The 13740-nt window shown below is 41.1% G+C and overlaps 1 protein-coding gene across 1 annotated transcript; it reads left to right on the top strand.

The window, feature by feature from the left end:
* The first annotated feature begins 202 nt into the window (after window positions 1-202).
* Window positions 203-11273, top strand: LOC120046456 (phosphatidylinositide phosphatase SAC2-like). The gene is made up of 10 exons (XM_038991711.1): window positions 203-289; window positions 462-582; window positions 793-921; window positions 4233-4350; window positions 6110-6308; window positions 6832-6903; window positions 6990-7063; window positions 7299-7427; window positions 7552-7639; window positions 7830-11273. Exons 1-10 carry the CDS (start codon window positions 219-221, stop codon window positions 8938-8940), a joined length of 2112 nt encoding a protein of 703 aa, XP_038847639.1. The 5' UTR covers window positions 203-218; the 3' UTR covers window positions 8941-11273.
* Window positions 11274-13740: the final 2467 nt, after the last annotated feature.

Below are 13740 nucleotides of genomic sequence, written 5' to 3' on the forward strand. Positions count from 1 at the left end.
ATTCATAGGGCCTTATTAATTTATTTCAATTGTCTGATTTCCTTGTTTGAACTGTAACTCACAAAAATCTTTGAAATTGTTGCATTTTATGTTTTTGTTCAGTATAATAAGTAACTCTAATAAGAAAATAATAACCTAAAGTACAATTATTGTATTTATTTATTCTAGTATGAACTTCCCCTGTATTTTAATTGGTCTTTTGTCTTCTCAGTCGAGGTATGAAGTTTGAGAATGTGCAAACGCTGACAGATGCCATCTCTGATATTATCGCAGACATGAGATGGGGCTGGTAAGTGTGTGTGTGTGTGTGTGGTGCGTGTGGGAGTGTGTCATCGCCAACCTCAACAGACTTTTTTTAGGGCCAGTAAAAATCTTGAATGAATCAGTAATTGATCGCACATGTTGATCAGAAGCTCCATATCTACATGCAATGCATCACATAGTGAATGTTCCTCTGTCAGGGTGGACCAGGCAGGAGTCATCTGCCATCAGGAGGGCATTTTCCGGGTCAACTGCATGGACTGTCTGGACAGGACCAATGTAGTCCAGGCTGCCATAGCTCGTGCAGTAATGGAGGCACAGGTGAGATTCCCCCACTTCGAACATGTCAACTTAAAGCTGATGATGCAATGGTAGACATAGTAATGTGGTAATGGTTGGCATATTACATATGAAAAGGTAAAGAACAAAACATCAAATTTAAACTTTTTCAGTGGAATTCCACTGTAAGTGTAGTTTTCTGGCAAACGTTCGATGGTGACTGATGCCTAACTTTGTCTCTGCCTCCCTCAGCTGAAGAAACTGGGTGTGATGCCCCCTGAGCAGCCTCTGCCGCTCAAGTGCTACAGGATCTACCAGGTCATGTGGGCCAACAACGGCGACACCATCAGCAGACAGTACGCCGGCACAGCCGCCCTCAAGGTAAAATCATTAGCATGTGTAAAGTTTTAAGCTAATATTAGGTTTGCTATATTTGATTTGCATCTGCCAACAGTATACTGTCCTGTTACCCCACAGTTAGTAGGCCTCCACTGCAAATTGATCAAGTAATGAAACTAGAAATGAGGGAGGCAGGTAGCCTAGTGGTTAAGAGCATTGGGCCAGTAGCCAACAGTTGAAGTCAGAAGTTTACATATACCTTAGCCAAATACATTTAAACTCAATTTTTCACAATTCCTGACATCTAATCCCAGTAAAAATTCCCTGTCTTAGGTCAGTTAGGATCTCAACTTTATTTTAAGAATGTGAAATGTTAGAATAATAGTAGAATGATTTATTTCAGCTTTTATTTCTTTCATCACATTCCCAGTGGGTCAGAAGTTTACATACACTCAATTAGTATTTGGTAGCATTGGCTTTAAATTGTTAAACTTGGGTCAAACATTTTGGGTAGCATTCCACAAGCTTCCCACAATAAGTTGGGTGAATTTTGGCCCATTCCTCCTGACAGAGCTGGTGTAACTGAGTCAGGTTTGTAGGCCTCCTTGCTCGCACACGCTTTTTCAGTTCTGCCCACAAATGTTCTATAGGCTTGAGGTCAGGGCTTAGTGATGGCCACTCCAATATCTTGACATTGTTGCCCTCAAGCCATTTTGTCACAACTTTGGAAGTATGCTTGGGGTCATTGTCCATTTGGAAGACCCATTTGCGACCAAGCTTTAACTTCCTGACGGATGTCTTGAGACTTTGCTTCAATATATCCACATAATTTTCCTGCCTCATGATGCCATCTATTTCTCAGAACAAGAATAGACTGACAAGTTTCAGAAGAAAGTTCTTTGTTTCTGGCCATTTTGAGCCTGTAATCGAACCCATAAATGCTGATGCTCCAGATACTCAACTATTCTAAAGAAGGCCAGTTTTATTGCTTCTCTAATCAGGTCAACAGTTTTCAGCTGTGCTAACATAATTGCAAAAGGGGTTTCTAATGATCAATTAGCCTTTTAAAATGATACACTTGGATTAGCTAACACAATGTGCCATTGGAACACAGGAGTGATGGTTGCTGATAATGGGCCTCTGTACGCCTAGGTAGATAGTCCATAAAAAATCAGCCGTTTCCATAATAGTCATTTACAACATTAACAATGTCTACACCTTGTTTCTGATCAATTTGATGTTATTTTAATGGACAAAAAATGTGCTTTTCTTTCAAAAACAAGGACATTTCTAAGTGACCCCAAAGTTTTGAACGGTAGTGTATATATTAGGAAGTTGTTCCTAATGTTTTGTACACTCGGTGTATGTCAACTTGGAAACATCCAGGAAGAAAAGTACACCAGGAGGATGGAGAAAATAAAGAAGAGTTCTACAACTTTTCCCCCCACTTTCTTTTAGATTAGTGCAGGCTGTATCACAACCTGCCGTGATTGAAAGTCCCATAGGGCGACGCACAATTGGTCCAGGTTTGGCTGGTGTAGGCCGTCATTGTAAATAAGAATTTGTTCTTAACTGACTTGCCTAGTTAAATAAAGGTTAGATCAAAATTTTAAAAAGCCTCAACCATGGCATTACATTTGACATTTTTTGTAATCTAGCAGACTCTTATCCTGAGCGACTTAATTAGTGCAGTCATCTAGGAGCTAGGTAAGACAACCACATATCACAGTCAATTGGTTACAGATTTTCATGTGAATAGTCAAAAATCTGCATAAAAATGATATGTGCATCTTCCCACCAGCGATGTTTCCATCAAATTGTCTTGTTGCGGATAAATAGCTTTTGCGGTTAAATTCCCATGTACAGAATAAAACATAAGTAAAATGTTTTTCCAACAGATTTTCAACTCTGCTGATGTTTTGTTACAAAAAATTGCATTGTATAGCGATTGTGCCCACTCTGGTATTGGCAAGTGCGCTCTAGCGAGCAGCTCACATATATAGTGCGGGTATAGCCTACATGATGAGATTATTATGGACAAAAGAGGAATATTCTTTTTATTTGTCAAACGGCAACCAAGCATCGATGATCATGTCACCAGAATAAGACCCTCGATATTTATTGGAAAGGAGCATCAAGCTCATCACCTTGCATTTTCACCAGCCTGTAAAATTCATCATAACTTATTTCATCTGTAGCCTATAAATGTTATGCTTTCCTGAGTCATACTGGGAGGACCACACAATATAATAGCCATCATTACTTCGATATCATGGCATAATTAATTTTACAGACACATAAATATCCCTCCTTTTTCTAGCGTATATTGCAGGGTTCCTCAACTGGCGGCCCACGGGCCGAGTTTGGACCCCGGGGTAGGTTTTAATTGGCCCCCAAGTTTTCTGAGCAGCATTTTGTTATATATTAATTTTATTTGGAATTTATTGTTGTACATATGACTAAAAATACCAGGAAATCAGCTCCAAGTGATTGTAATTTAGGAAATCTGTCCCAATTATTCCCACGCATAAGAGAGATGTGACCGAATATAAATAATAATTTAATAATAATTGACTGGATTTATATAACGCTTTTCTAGCAACTGAGGTACTCAGAGTGCTGCACATAGGTGGGGGAAATTCACCTCATCCACCATCAATGTGTTGCACCCACCTCTGTGATGCATGGCAACAAATTTTGTGCCAGAATGCTCACCACACATCAGCTATCATGTGGAGAGGTGAGGAGTGATATGCCAATTAGGAATGAGGGGGATGATTAGGTGACAATGATGGAATGTGGTCAGGTTGGGAATTTAGCCATGATACAGGGGTGAATACCCCTAATCTTACAATTAAGTTCCATGGGATTTTGAATGACCACAGAGAGTCAGGACTGTTTTAACGTCCCATCTGAAAGACGGCACCCTACGCAGGGCAATGTCCCCAAATGTAATCAAGGTTTGAAATGATTGTTTTAGTCAAATATTACATCTGTTTAGGCTTCTTGCGGCCCCCGACTATCCGCTCAAGAAAAAAATTGGCCCATGGCTGAATCTAGTTGACATTTGGAAAGTTTACCGATCAAATTAGCTGTTTCCATCAGGCCTGATGTTACATTTTATTCGGCATGTACTTTATTCACATCAAAATGTTGGATGGAAACCTGGTTAGAGTAAATAAAACTTTTCCTCAATAAAGCCAATAACAGCAAAGTGTTTACACTACAGAGCCCTAAGCCAAGAAGAGTATAAAACCCTTTTCCTGCCTACTACTTTTGTGGAACGGATCAGACATTGACTGTGCAATATCTTGCTTGTTTTTGACATCCTCTGTCTGTAATCCCATATACAGGGAGACTTCACCAGAACGGGGGAGAGAAAACTGGCCGGGGTGATGAAAGATGGCGTGAACTCAGCCAACCGCTACTATCTGAACCGCTTCAGGGACGCATACAGACAAGCAGTCATTGGTAAGAAGTGACCTGTAATACTTTACTTAAAGCCTGCAGGTATGATGCAGTTATAATTAATCCTAAAATGTGTAATGAGCATGCATGATCCCCTTATGTGTTATTAATCATATCATAATGATCCTGACTAAATATCAATAGCCATTGTGAGTCAGGAAAAAAATATATATACACTATCGTTCAAAAGTTTGGGGTCTAAATTCTAATTTAGACCCCTAATTTAGACCCCTAAATTCTAATTCTAAATAAAATGAGACATTACCTTTTTCAAGGGCAGTCTCGCAAAAAGACGCATTCTTGCATTCTAACTACCCGCTATTCAAAGCGCTCTGAACAAATTAAGGGAATCGTTCACAAACATTGGCACATTATAAAATCCGATGATAGTCTCGGTAATGTGTTTTCGGACCTTCCCTTGGTCGTATTCTCGCGGTATTCCAATTGGTCTCTGAGAAATCTCAGAGACCAATTGGTACACTCTGATTTACCACCCCAAGATATTCCTGAACAACGTCTATTTGCGCCCCTACTAGATGGAAATTACAAGTGTAATGGCTGTTCTCAATGCAATGGCACTTATAAATGCAGATCCTTCAAAACACCCACAAACAGGGAAATCGATCCCAATCAAAGATGTTATCACGCGCTCCACTAAGGCAGTTATTTATCTTATAACTTGTCCTTGTGGTAAAAATTATGTGGGTAAAACAAAGCGCGAATTAAAAGTACTTATCTCAGAGCATCGTAGCACCATTACGTGCAAAAACTTGAATTACCCAGTTGCGGCCCACTTTTTGGAGGCAGGCCTCTCGATTTCGTCTCTTCGTTATATTGGCATCGAACATGTCACCCTCCCTAGGAGAGGGGGTGACCTTGATAATTTATTGTTAAAACGAGAGGCTGGCTGGATCTTTAACTTAAAGACCCTTGCTCCCTTCGGTCTCAACGTAGACTTTGATCTGAAGCCATTCTTGTGACTTTGCCATTGTAATTGTTTGTAAGCTTGTGTAGTCTAAAATGAATCTATGATCGTCTGCTATCCATTTGTTTTTTGTATGCTGTTCTTTGTATGTCATTTTAATATTTGAGAATTAACCAATAATATTAGGCCACTCTTGGCCATGATTACAGACACCTGTGCATCTTTTGACACTATATAAACGAGTCATCCCGCAGTGTTTGTGATTATACCCTGATGAAGACAGCTTGGCTGTCGAAACGTTGGTAATTACATTTTTGCATCTGAGCTCCTAGAGTGTGCGGCTCTCCTTTATTTTCAAGTTTTCTACTCCGCTAGCCAGTTTTATTGCTTCTTTAAATCAGGACAACAGTTTTCAGCTGTGCTAACATAATTGCAAAAGGGTTTTCTAATGATCGACTTGGATTAGCTAACAGAATGTGCCATTGGAACACAGGAGTGATGGTTGCTGATAATGGGCCTCTGTAGATTTCCGTAAAAGAAAAATCAGCCGTTTCCATCTACAATAGTCATTTACAACATTAACAATGTCTACACTGTATTTCTGATCAATTTGATGTTATTTGAAATGGACAAAAAAAAAGATTTTCTTTCAAAAACAAGGACATTTCTAAGTGACCCCAAACTTTTGAATGGTAGTGTGTGTGTTTATGCTTATAACAAGTTAAATAGCATTATACCTGCAGGCTCTAAGTAAAGTGTTATAAAAATGGATTCCACCCTCATTTGTTTAGTCTTAAAACCGTGACTCAATCGTTCTTCCCTCCCACCTCTCTCTAGACCTGATGATGGGCCATCCTGTGACAGAGGACCTGTACTCCATTTTCAGTAAGGAGAAGGAGCATGAGGAGAAAGAGCAGGAGAGCCAGAGAGTAACCCAGGAGCAGGTCAGCCTCCTGCTACAGACTTACATGCAGCTACTGCTGCCCGACGACGAGAAGTTCCATGGTGGCTGGGCCCTCATCGACTGTGACATGAGGTTGGTGCTGGAACCATTCACAAATCACAACTCTAAACTTAAAGGGGTAGTGCAGTCAAAAACATGATTTTGCTGTGTTTGGTATATATTTCCACACAATGATAATGCACTTATAATGTAAGAGCTATTTGAAAAGACTGCCTGTAATTTCAGCTTGTTTGGTTGGGTGGGATTTTTAAGTTAATAGACATATAACAAAGAGAGTTTGCACTCCTCTCTGTCAATAACAGCTCATTTTCAGGTTACACATCCCTCCAATTAGCTCCCACTCCAGTCCTAGCAAAGTTCTTGCTTGACAAATTGCATTTTGCTATTTTTGTTTCATTGACTGAATCCTTTCATGAGTTGGCTCTCATAGTGTTTGTTCTCCCAACACTGTTAACGTGCATCAATTAAATGCAGCTTTATTTATTTCCTCAGGGGAAATTAAGACGCACTTCAAAATCAACATCTTGAAAGTGTTTGTTCCTCAACAAATTGTTCATGTAGAAAGCTCATTGTCACGTATTTTTCTACTCATCAGCCTTATTGATGCAACCAGCAAAGACGTGGATGTTCTCCTGCTGTTGTCCAACAGTGCATATTACATTGCATAGTAAGTGCCTACATTTATTACAGAAGAGTCAATTACATGTTTTAGCTGTTCATTATATCATCGTTTTTTTGCTTTTGTTTTTACAGCTATGATGAGGAAGCTGACAAAGTCAATCAGTACCAGCGCCTCAACTTGGAGGGTTTGGAAAAGATTGAAATAGGTAAGTGTTTCCCCTTAAGAGAAATATAGCTCCACAAAGTGTAGACAGGGTCTAAATCAGTCCTTCACAGCTTCAATATTTATTTTACACTGTAAAGCTACTAAGCACACACTTTGGCCACGGTTTTCATTCATTGTACACAAATTCTGAATGATGCAAATAATGCCTTTGATTTACCACAAACATTTAAGTAATGCATCAATAAAGCTCACATGTCCTGTGTGTCCTTTTTTAGGCCCAGAACCTACTCTGTTCGGGAAGCCCAAATTCTGCTGTATGCGTCTACACTACAAGAATGAGGAGACAAGTGGGTATTTTCACACACTGAGGGCTGTCACAAGGAATCCTGAGGATGACGGTAAAGGTATGGGAAGATTATTTATTTCATCAAATCTGGTAGACTGGAAGCACACTGCCCGTATAGCCACAAAATTACTTGAATTCCTTGTCCTGACCTCCCATTGTGGGAATGATTAATTATATTTCAGACACGTTACAGTGCATAGCTGAGATGCTTTGCATAACAAAGCAATCCATGGGACTTGACATGCAGGTGATTGAAAAGAAACTGGAGAGGTGAGTTGGAATTCATTATCACTCTTTCTATATTATTTTCTCATAGTTACTGTATTTTACAATTATACTAGCCTGCCTATACTAGTCCTTTTACGGTTCTAGAACAAAATCTCATTGACATGGATATGCACTATGAATAGAAGCCCTGGATAAAATACTAGACTGTATATCGTCAATCCATTTGTTTCAGAAGGCACAGTAAACCTCACGAGGACATCATGGGCAGACACCCTGACCAGGTCCTTGGCAGCTCTGGTCTGGCTCAGGGAAAGAGCTTCCTCCTCAACAAGTTCTCCTCTCTCAACCAGAGGGTGAAGAAGTCCAATGTCAACATGGGCTCCTTCAAGGGGAGGCTGGGCAACACCTTCTCCACTAAGCCCGACGTGAACTTCCTGAAGCCCACCATTGGGATCACCCTCTGGAAGTCTGACAGCAGCTTGGAGACCTCAGAGGGGGCAAACACCGGCCCGGCTCTGAAGGACCTCTGTGACAACCACTCGGAGATGTCATCCGACTCAGATTCGTACAACTCGGATGAACACCTGCGCTCCGGCTCCTTGGAGAATGTGGACTACGTGCTGCCCAGCTGCGGCATCGTGGCATCAGCTCCGCGGCTAGGCAGCGTGGAGCTTAACATCAGAGTCACTGGCTGTGACAGTAAGCAGGGGGCTCCAGCTCTAACCGGTCCTGAAGACCAGTCTCCCGATGCTACCTCAGAGGGTGAGGAGGCCATCCTGATAGACTTTGGAACGCCCATTGATGCCTATTGCCACCAATTCATCCAAGATGCGCAGACCAAACCTGTGGAGGTATTCGGGGAGCAGATGACTGGTGGCATCCCCACACAGAACCCACATGTCCCTTCACATGCTAAAGGTCCCCTGGCCCCAGACGAGCAGCCAGGTTCAGATCAGAAGGTGCAGGCGAAGGAGCTCCAGCTCCCTCCCAGGCCATCCCAGCTAGATGTTACCTCCAGACCCAATCTCCTGACTGCCCAGAAGCTCAGCTCGGCAGCTTCTGGCAGCTCCCAGAGGAGCCTGGGCTCTCACATGGATGGCAGCCTGGGCCCCTTGCCCGCCGACGGTAACGGCAGTCGAGTAGTCTCCCCCTTTGCCAAGATCAAGAGCTCCATGGTGCAGGTGGCCAGCCTGACCCAGGCCGGACTTACCCAAGGCATCAACTTTGCCGTGGCAAAGGTGCAGAAAAGCCCAGAGCCAGAAATGGCCGGTCTCAATGAGACACAAGAGAACGAGCTGAAGGCAATGTTTACACAGTGCCAGACGAGGATCATACAGATCTAGCACTTCTAAAGTTGTAGCCTCTAAGCAGGTTTTTGTACAGTTAGTAGTATAGTATGTGACTTCCAGTACAGTAGCTAGCAGTAGCATAAGCTTGCACAAGAAGGGACCCACACTGACTTGACTAAGAACCCTGCTCTTCAATTCCCCTTGTAGTTGACCTGACCATGTTTACAGCCAGTGTTGTGTAGTATATAATACCCCAGCTCAATACACGGCGTACTTAATCCTAATGCAATTCCTTTCCGAAGCACGACCGCAAAGCATTATATTCTGCCCATATGAACTAATTTATTTTAGTCCATAGCCTAAAGAAAATGATTTAATGAAAAGCAGCAAAAAGACATTGTTTCACATTCTTTAATAAGACTCAAACAGAAAAAGGCAATAGCTACACCTCGCTTCAGTTTCCCACCCAAATACAGGGAAACTCTACATATTTCAATGTGTTGAGTGCGCAAGTGGGTCTGTGCTCTGTACGCAGCGTAGTACCTTCGTTGACGTGTTTTGCTCGACAAAGACGGAAGCATTCCTTTCAATTGATTTTCCAGCTACATTTGCATGTCAGGCTATTGTTAATAACTTAATTAGATAAGGTAGGTAATATCCAGTGCATGTTGAGAGATGAGCTCTGAATTGATTACTTTTGTAATTCCATAGGTGCAGTGCACCTATTGGCATTTGTGATATAGGCCTAGTTCATAGCTCTGTTTCAAAAACATTGGTAGAAGTGTCCGACCAAATGTCCCTATTGATTTTCAAAGGGCAGCTCAATGTTAGATATTAGACCTACCCTAGGCTAGTAAGAAAACAAACATACAACTCCTAGATAAATGGGGATCAGTAGCTCGGTTTCCATCCAATTGGTGACAGATTTTCATGCGAATACTCAAAAATCTGCATAAAAACAATATTCTCATTTTCCCACCAAATTGACTTGTTGTGGATAAAAATCTGTGCATGATAACGTAGTGCACATAATAATTACTTTTGCGGTTAAATTCCTATGTTCTGAATTTTTTTTTTTACAAGTAAATAGGTTTCCATCGCATTAAACTCTGTTTTGTCACAAAACAAATTGTTATACAGTGGGGTCAGAAATGGTTGACAACTTTAATGAAGATGAGCAATGACTGTATGAAATAATTCAAATATTGAGCTATATTGTATGCTCAAATTTTTGGGGGAAATTATATTAATACAATTGCTCAGAAAATACATTGTTTAACAAGTAATCTAAAAAAATCTAAAGAAGGTGGGGTTCAAAATTGGCTCCACTAAAGATTCTTATAAATAACATTTACATTTAAGTCATTTAGCAGACGCTCTTATCCAGAGCGACTTACAAGTACATACATTCAAACTTTTTTTTTTTGTACTAATAAAAAATAAAGTAGTCAAGTTTAGTATTTGTTCCCATATTATTAATGGTAAATAATGTATAGTGTTATTTTGGAGTCACTTTTGTAATTAAGAACAGAATATGTTTCTAAACACCACTTCTTGATACCATGATTACAGATAATCCTGAGTGAGTGAGAAAGTTTGACCTTCTAAGATCATACCCCCCCAACAAGTTTGAGTCACAAGCTTGATATTGTCATTGCGTGCTAGGAATATGGGACCAAATACAACACTTTTGACTACTCTATCTTTACGGATGACAATTTTGACCCCTAATTTTGAGCTTTTTTTTAATGACTTGTTAAACAAAATCTCGTTCTCTGAGAAATTGTATTCATATAAAATAATGATTTTTTCCCCCCCATAAAAATATAAAATAATAATTGCATTCAATAATAGCTCAGTATTTGAATTATACAGTCATTATTGCTCATCTTTATTAAGGGTGTCAATTTCGGACCCCACTGTAACCTATGTGCCCACACTGGTCTTTGCACGTGCTCTCTAGCCAAAAGCTTGCAGAGTGCGGGTAGGCTGCCTACATGATGTATTTCCTATTATGGACAAAAGAGCAAGATTATTTTTACTTGTCAAACGGCAGCCAAGCATCGATCGTCATGTCACCAGAATAAGACTCGATAGTTATTGGAAAACAGCATCAAACTCATCACCGTGCACTTTCTCCACCCTCATAACTTATTCCATCTGTAGCATAATACACTCCATGCTTTTCCGAGTCGTAGTGGGTGGACCACACATGTCATTGTGTGACTCCAAGTTCGATATGATGGTTATTCTATCAATATTTGCGTTTAATTAATTTTACTGACGCAAAAAGATCCCACCTTTTCTAGCGGATTCTGTCGTGAATAATTTTATTTTTCTATCCCACATGTACTTTACTCGCATAAAAAAGTTAGATGGAAACCTGGTTACTGTTGTCGAGTTTATTCCCCATCAATATAGGACATTTACCAACGTACAAGAACTCCGGTAAGAGTATACTGTTTGATATGTAAGTATTGTACTGTGTGTATATCTGTTCCCTAAGTTATAACCATTTCATTGACCAACATATATTTATGGACATATAACTATATCTCCGTACACTTTGGCTTTTGATCATGTTGATGCTAGAGTTAGATGCACTGCTGCTGAACATTTCCGAAGGGGTTTGAGCATACCCAATAGTCACTATTAACTGACAGCTTACCAAAATCATTTGTGAGATTCCGTAAGCATTGGTGGATTGATAGGATTTCATTGAATTTTCATACAAATGGTTGTACCTAATGTCTGCATTAGGTCTATGTAGCCCTAAGTCCGTCACGTTTGACAAATACTGTACAGTGGCATATAGAATATATGCAATGTGGTCCGTCCATAGCTTATTAAAAACACACTTCAATGCTTTATGCACTCCTGAATCTAAAGTGTAAGCCTTAAAAGGACATGAAAGTGGGAGATTGTATCAGGTATTTATGGCAAATCTACCTTTAGAGTTAAGTTTATTCCATCATGATGTTGCATAATTTGTTTGATCTTGGTACTGTATATTAGATCATGTTCAGGGTAATGTCAGCTTTATCTTGGGATATTCCATCCTCTGGCCTATGTTTTTAAATGGTGTTCAATGCTCTGGACATGAGCTCCATTGGTATGCTTTCAACTTTGTGGCAACAGTTTGGGGAAGGTCCATACAGAAATGGTTTGTCGAGATTGGTGTGGAAGAACTTGACTGGCCTGCAGAGCCCTGACCTCAACTCCATCAAACACCTTTGGGATGATTTGGAACGCCGACTGTGAGCCAGGCTTAATCGCCCAACATCAATCCCGACCTCACTAATGCTCTTGTGGCTGAATGGAAGCAAGTCCCCGCAGCAATGTTCCAACATCTAATGGAAAGCCTTCCCAGAAGAGTGGAGGCTGTTATAGCAACTCCATATTAATGCCCATGATTTTGGAATGAGATGTTCAATGAGCAGGTATCCACATTGGCCACGTCGTGTATAAACGCAACATGCAATAATTTCAATGAGTTAGTTGTTATAAGGAAATCAGTCCAATTGAAATAAATTCATTAGGCCCTAATCTATGGATTTCACATGACTGGGAATACAGATATGGATCAGAAAACCAAGAAATGGTTCTCTGTCCTCGGAATTGTGGGTGCCGAATGATTTCCTAGTAGCCTGCTGATATTGTCTGGCACTGCCAAAGCTTTAATATGACAGCTGTAATGCAATAGGAATATAAGGCTTTAAGCAGGGCTAAGGGTTGTATTTGATATTGTATTTAGGAATGCATGCGCTGCACTGGAGCAGTTAAATCGGAGCAGAAACCGTTCTTACCTGAATTAGGTACCGATTTGTAAAAACATGATTCTTTTAGTGTTAACACTCCTTCCATATGGAGTTTTAATGTTAGGAGTGGGTATAATCCTTACATTTACCAGATGGGAGTTTTTTTATTTTTTTATTTTTTACACCAAGTGCTTTTGAAACCACCTTTCATTTGTCATCAATGGTTGACGTCACTTGCCAGATATGTACCAGTAAGGATCCTGCCCATAGACGAAGTACAGTTCTGTTTCGATATCTCACAATGGGCGTTGTCTTAGGCAGATTCTCTAATGGAAAAACCAATCACAGCAGAGCTATTGAGCCTGCTGCCGCTGCTACGCAAAACCCCCAGCTACGCAGCAGGCTGTGAACCCACATTTCGGCTTTCCCAGAGGCCGACAGTGGGGGAAGCGGTCCGTCGCTGCGACTGCATCGAGGTCCCGCCCACCTGGAGGGAAGGAGGGGCGTCTGACCTAGGGGTACGTGCCCGGCGGTAGAGGCAGCCAACAGATCACTATGGGGCAGAGGCACATCTGTACTCCTAAAACCCTACCACTCGTGCAGCGGTGCACTTCTATGCATCTGCTCACAGGGACCACCACTGGTGAGCAAGAGTCATCTGACTTGTGAGCAACTCGCTGCAGGAAACTGGCGAGCATGTGCAGTCAATGCCCGCCCCATTCTCAGAAATCTGTTGAGGATCCGTGGATCCAGAAAGTACATGTTCTGTATGCTTACGCTCAATGTGCGGTCTCGCTCTGTGGAGGCGACGGGTTCATTTCAGTCAACCTGCAAGGCGCTTTTGATTTTTTTTTAAGGAGGGCACTTCTTCATATGTTTATTGGGGATAGAGACCGTAAGACAAAGATTGGAGAGCTGTTTGTACCGGATTCAAACCCACGGCAGCGGCCCTAACTGCTAGGCTGTCACAGGATGCTTATTTTCACATAAGTATTCTGCCGACACATAGGAGTTCTCAGTTTCGCCTTTCAAGGCAAAGCTTCTGAATACCTCGCTGTTCTCTTCGGGCTAGCGTTGGCTCCCCGAACGTTCAAGT

The sequence above is a fragment of the Salvelinus namaycush genome, chromosome 4 (assembly GCF_016432855.1).
Source record: "Salvelinus namaycush isolate Seneca chromosome 4, SaNama_1.0, whole genome shotgun sequence".
NCBI classification, from domain to species: Eukaryota; Metazoa; Chordata; class Actinopteri; order Salmoniformes; family Salmonidae; genus Salvelinus; species Salvelinus namaycush.

Coding starts and splice junctions, on each gene's coding strand:
- LOC120046456 (XM_038991711.1), top strand. CDS start 219: ATGAAGTTTGAGAATGTGCAAACGCTGACAGATGCCATCTCTGATATT. Junction 583..792: donor GTGCAGTAATGGAGGCACAG/GTGAGATTCCCC, acceptor TGCCTCCCTCAG/CTGAAGAAACTGGGTGTGAT. Junction 6,309..6,831: donor CTCATCGACTGTGACATGAG/GTTGGTGCTGGA, acceptor TCTACTCATCAG/CCTTATTGATGCAACCAGCA.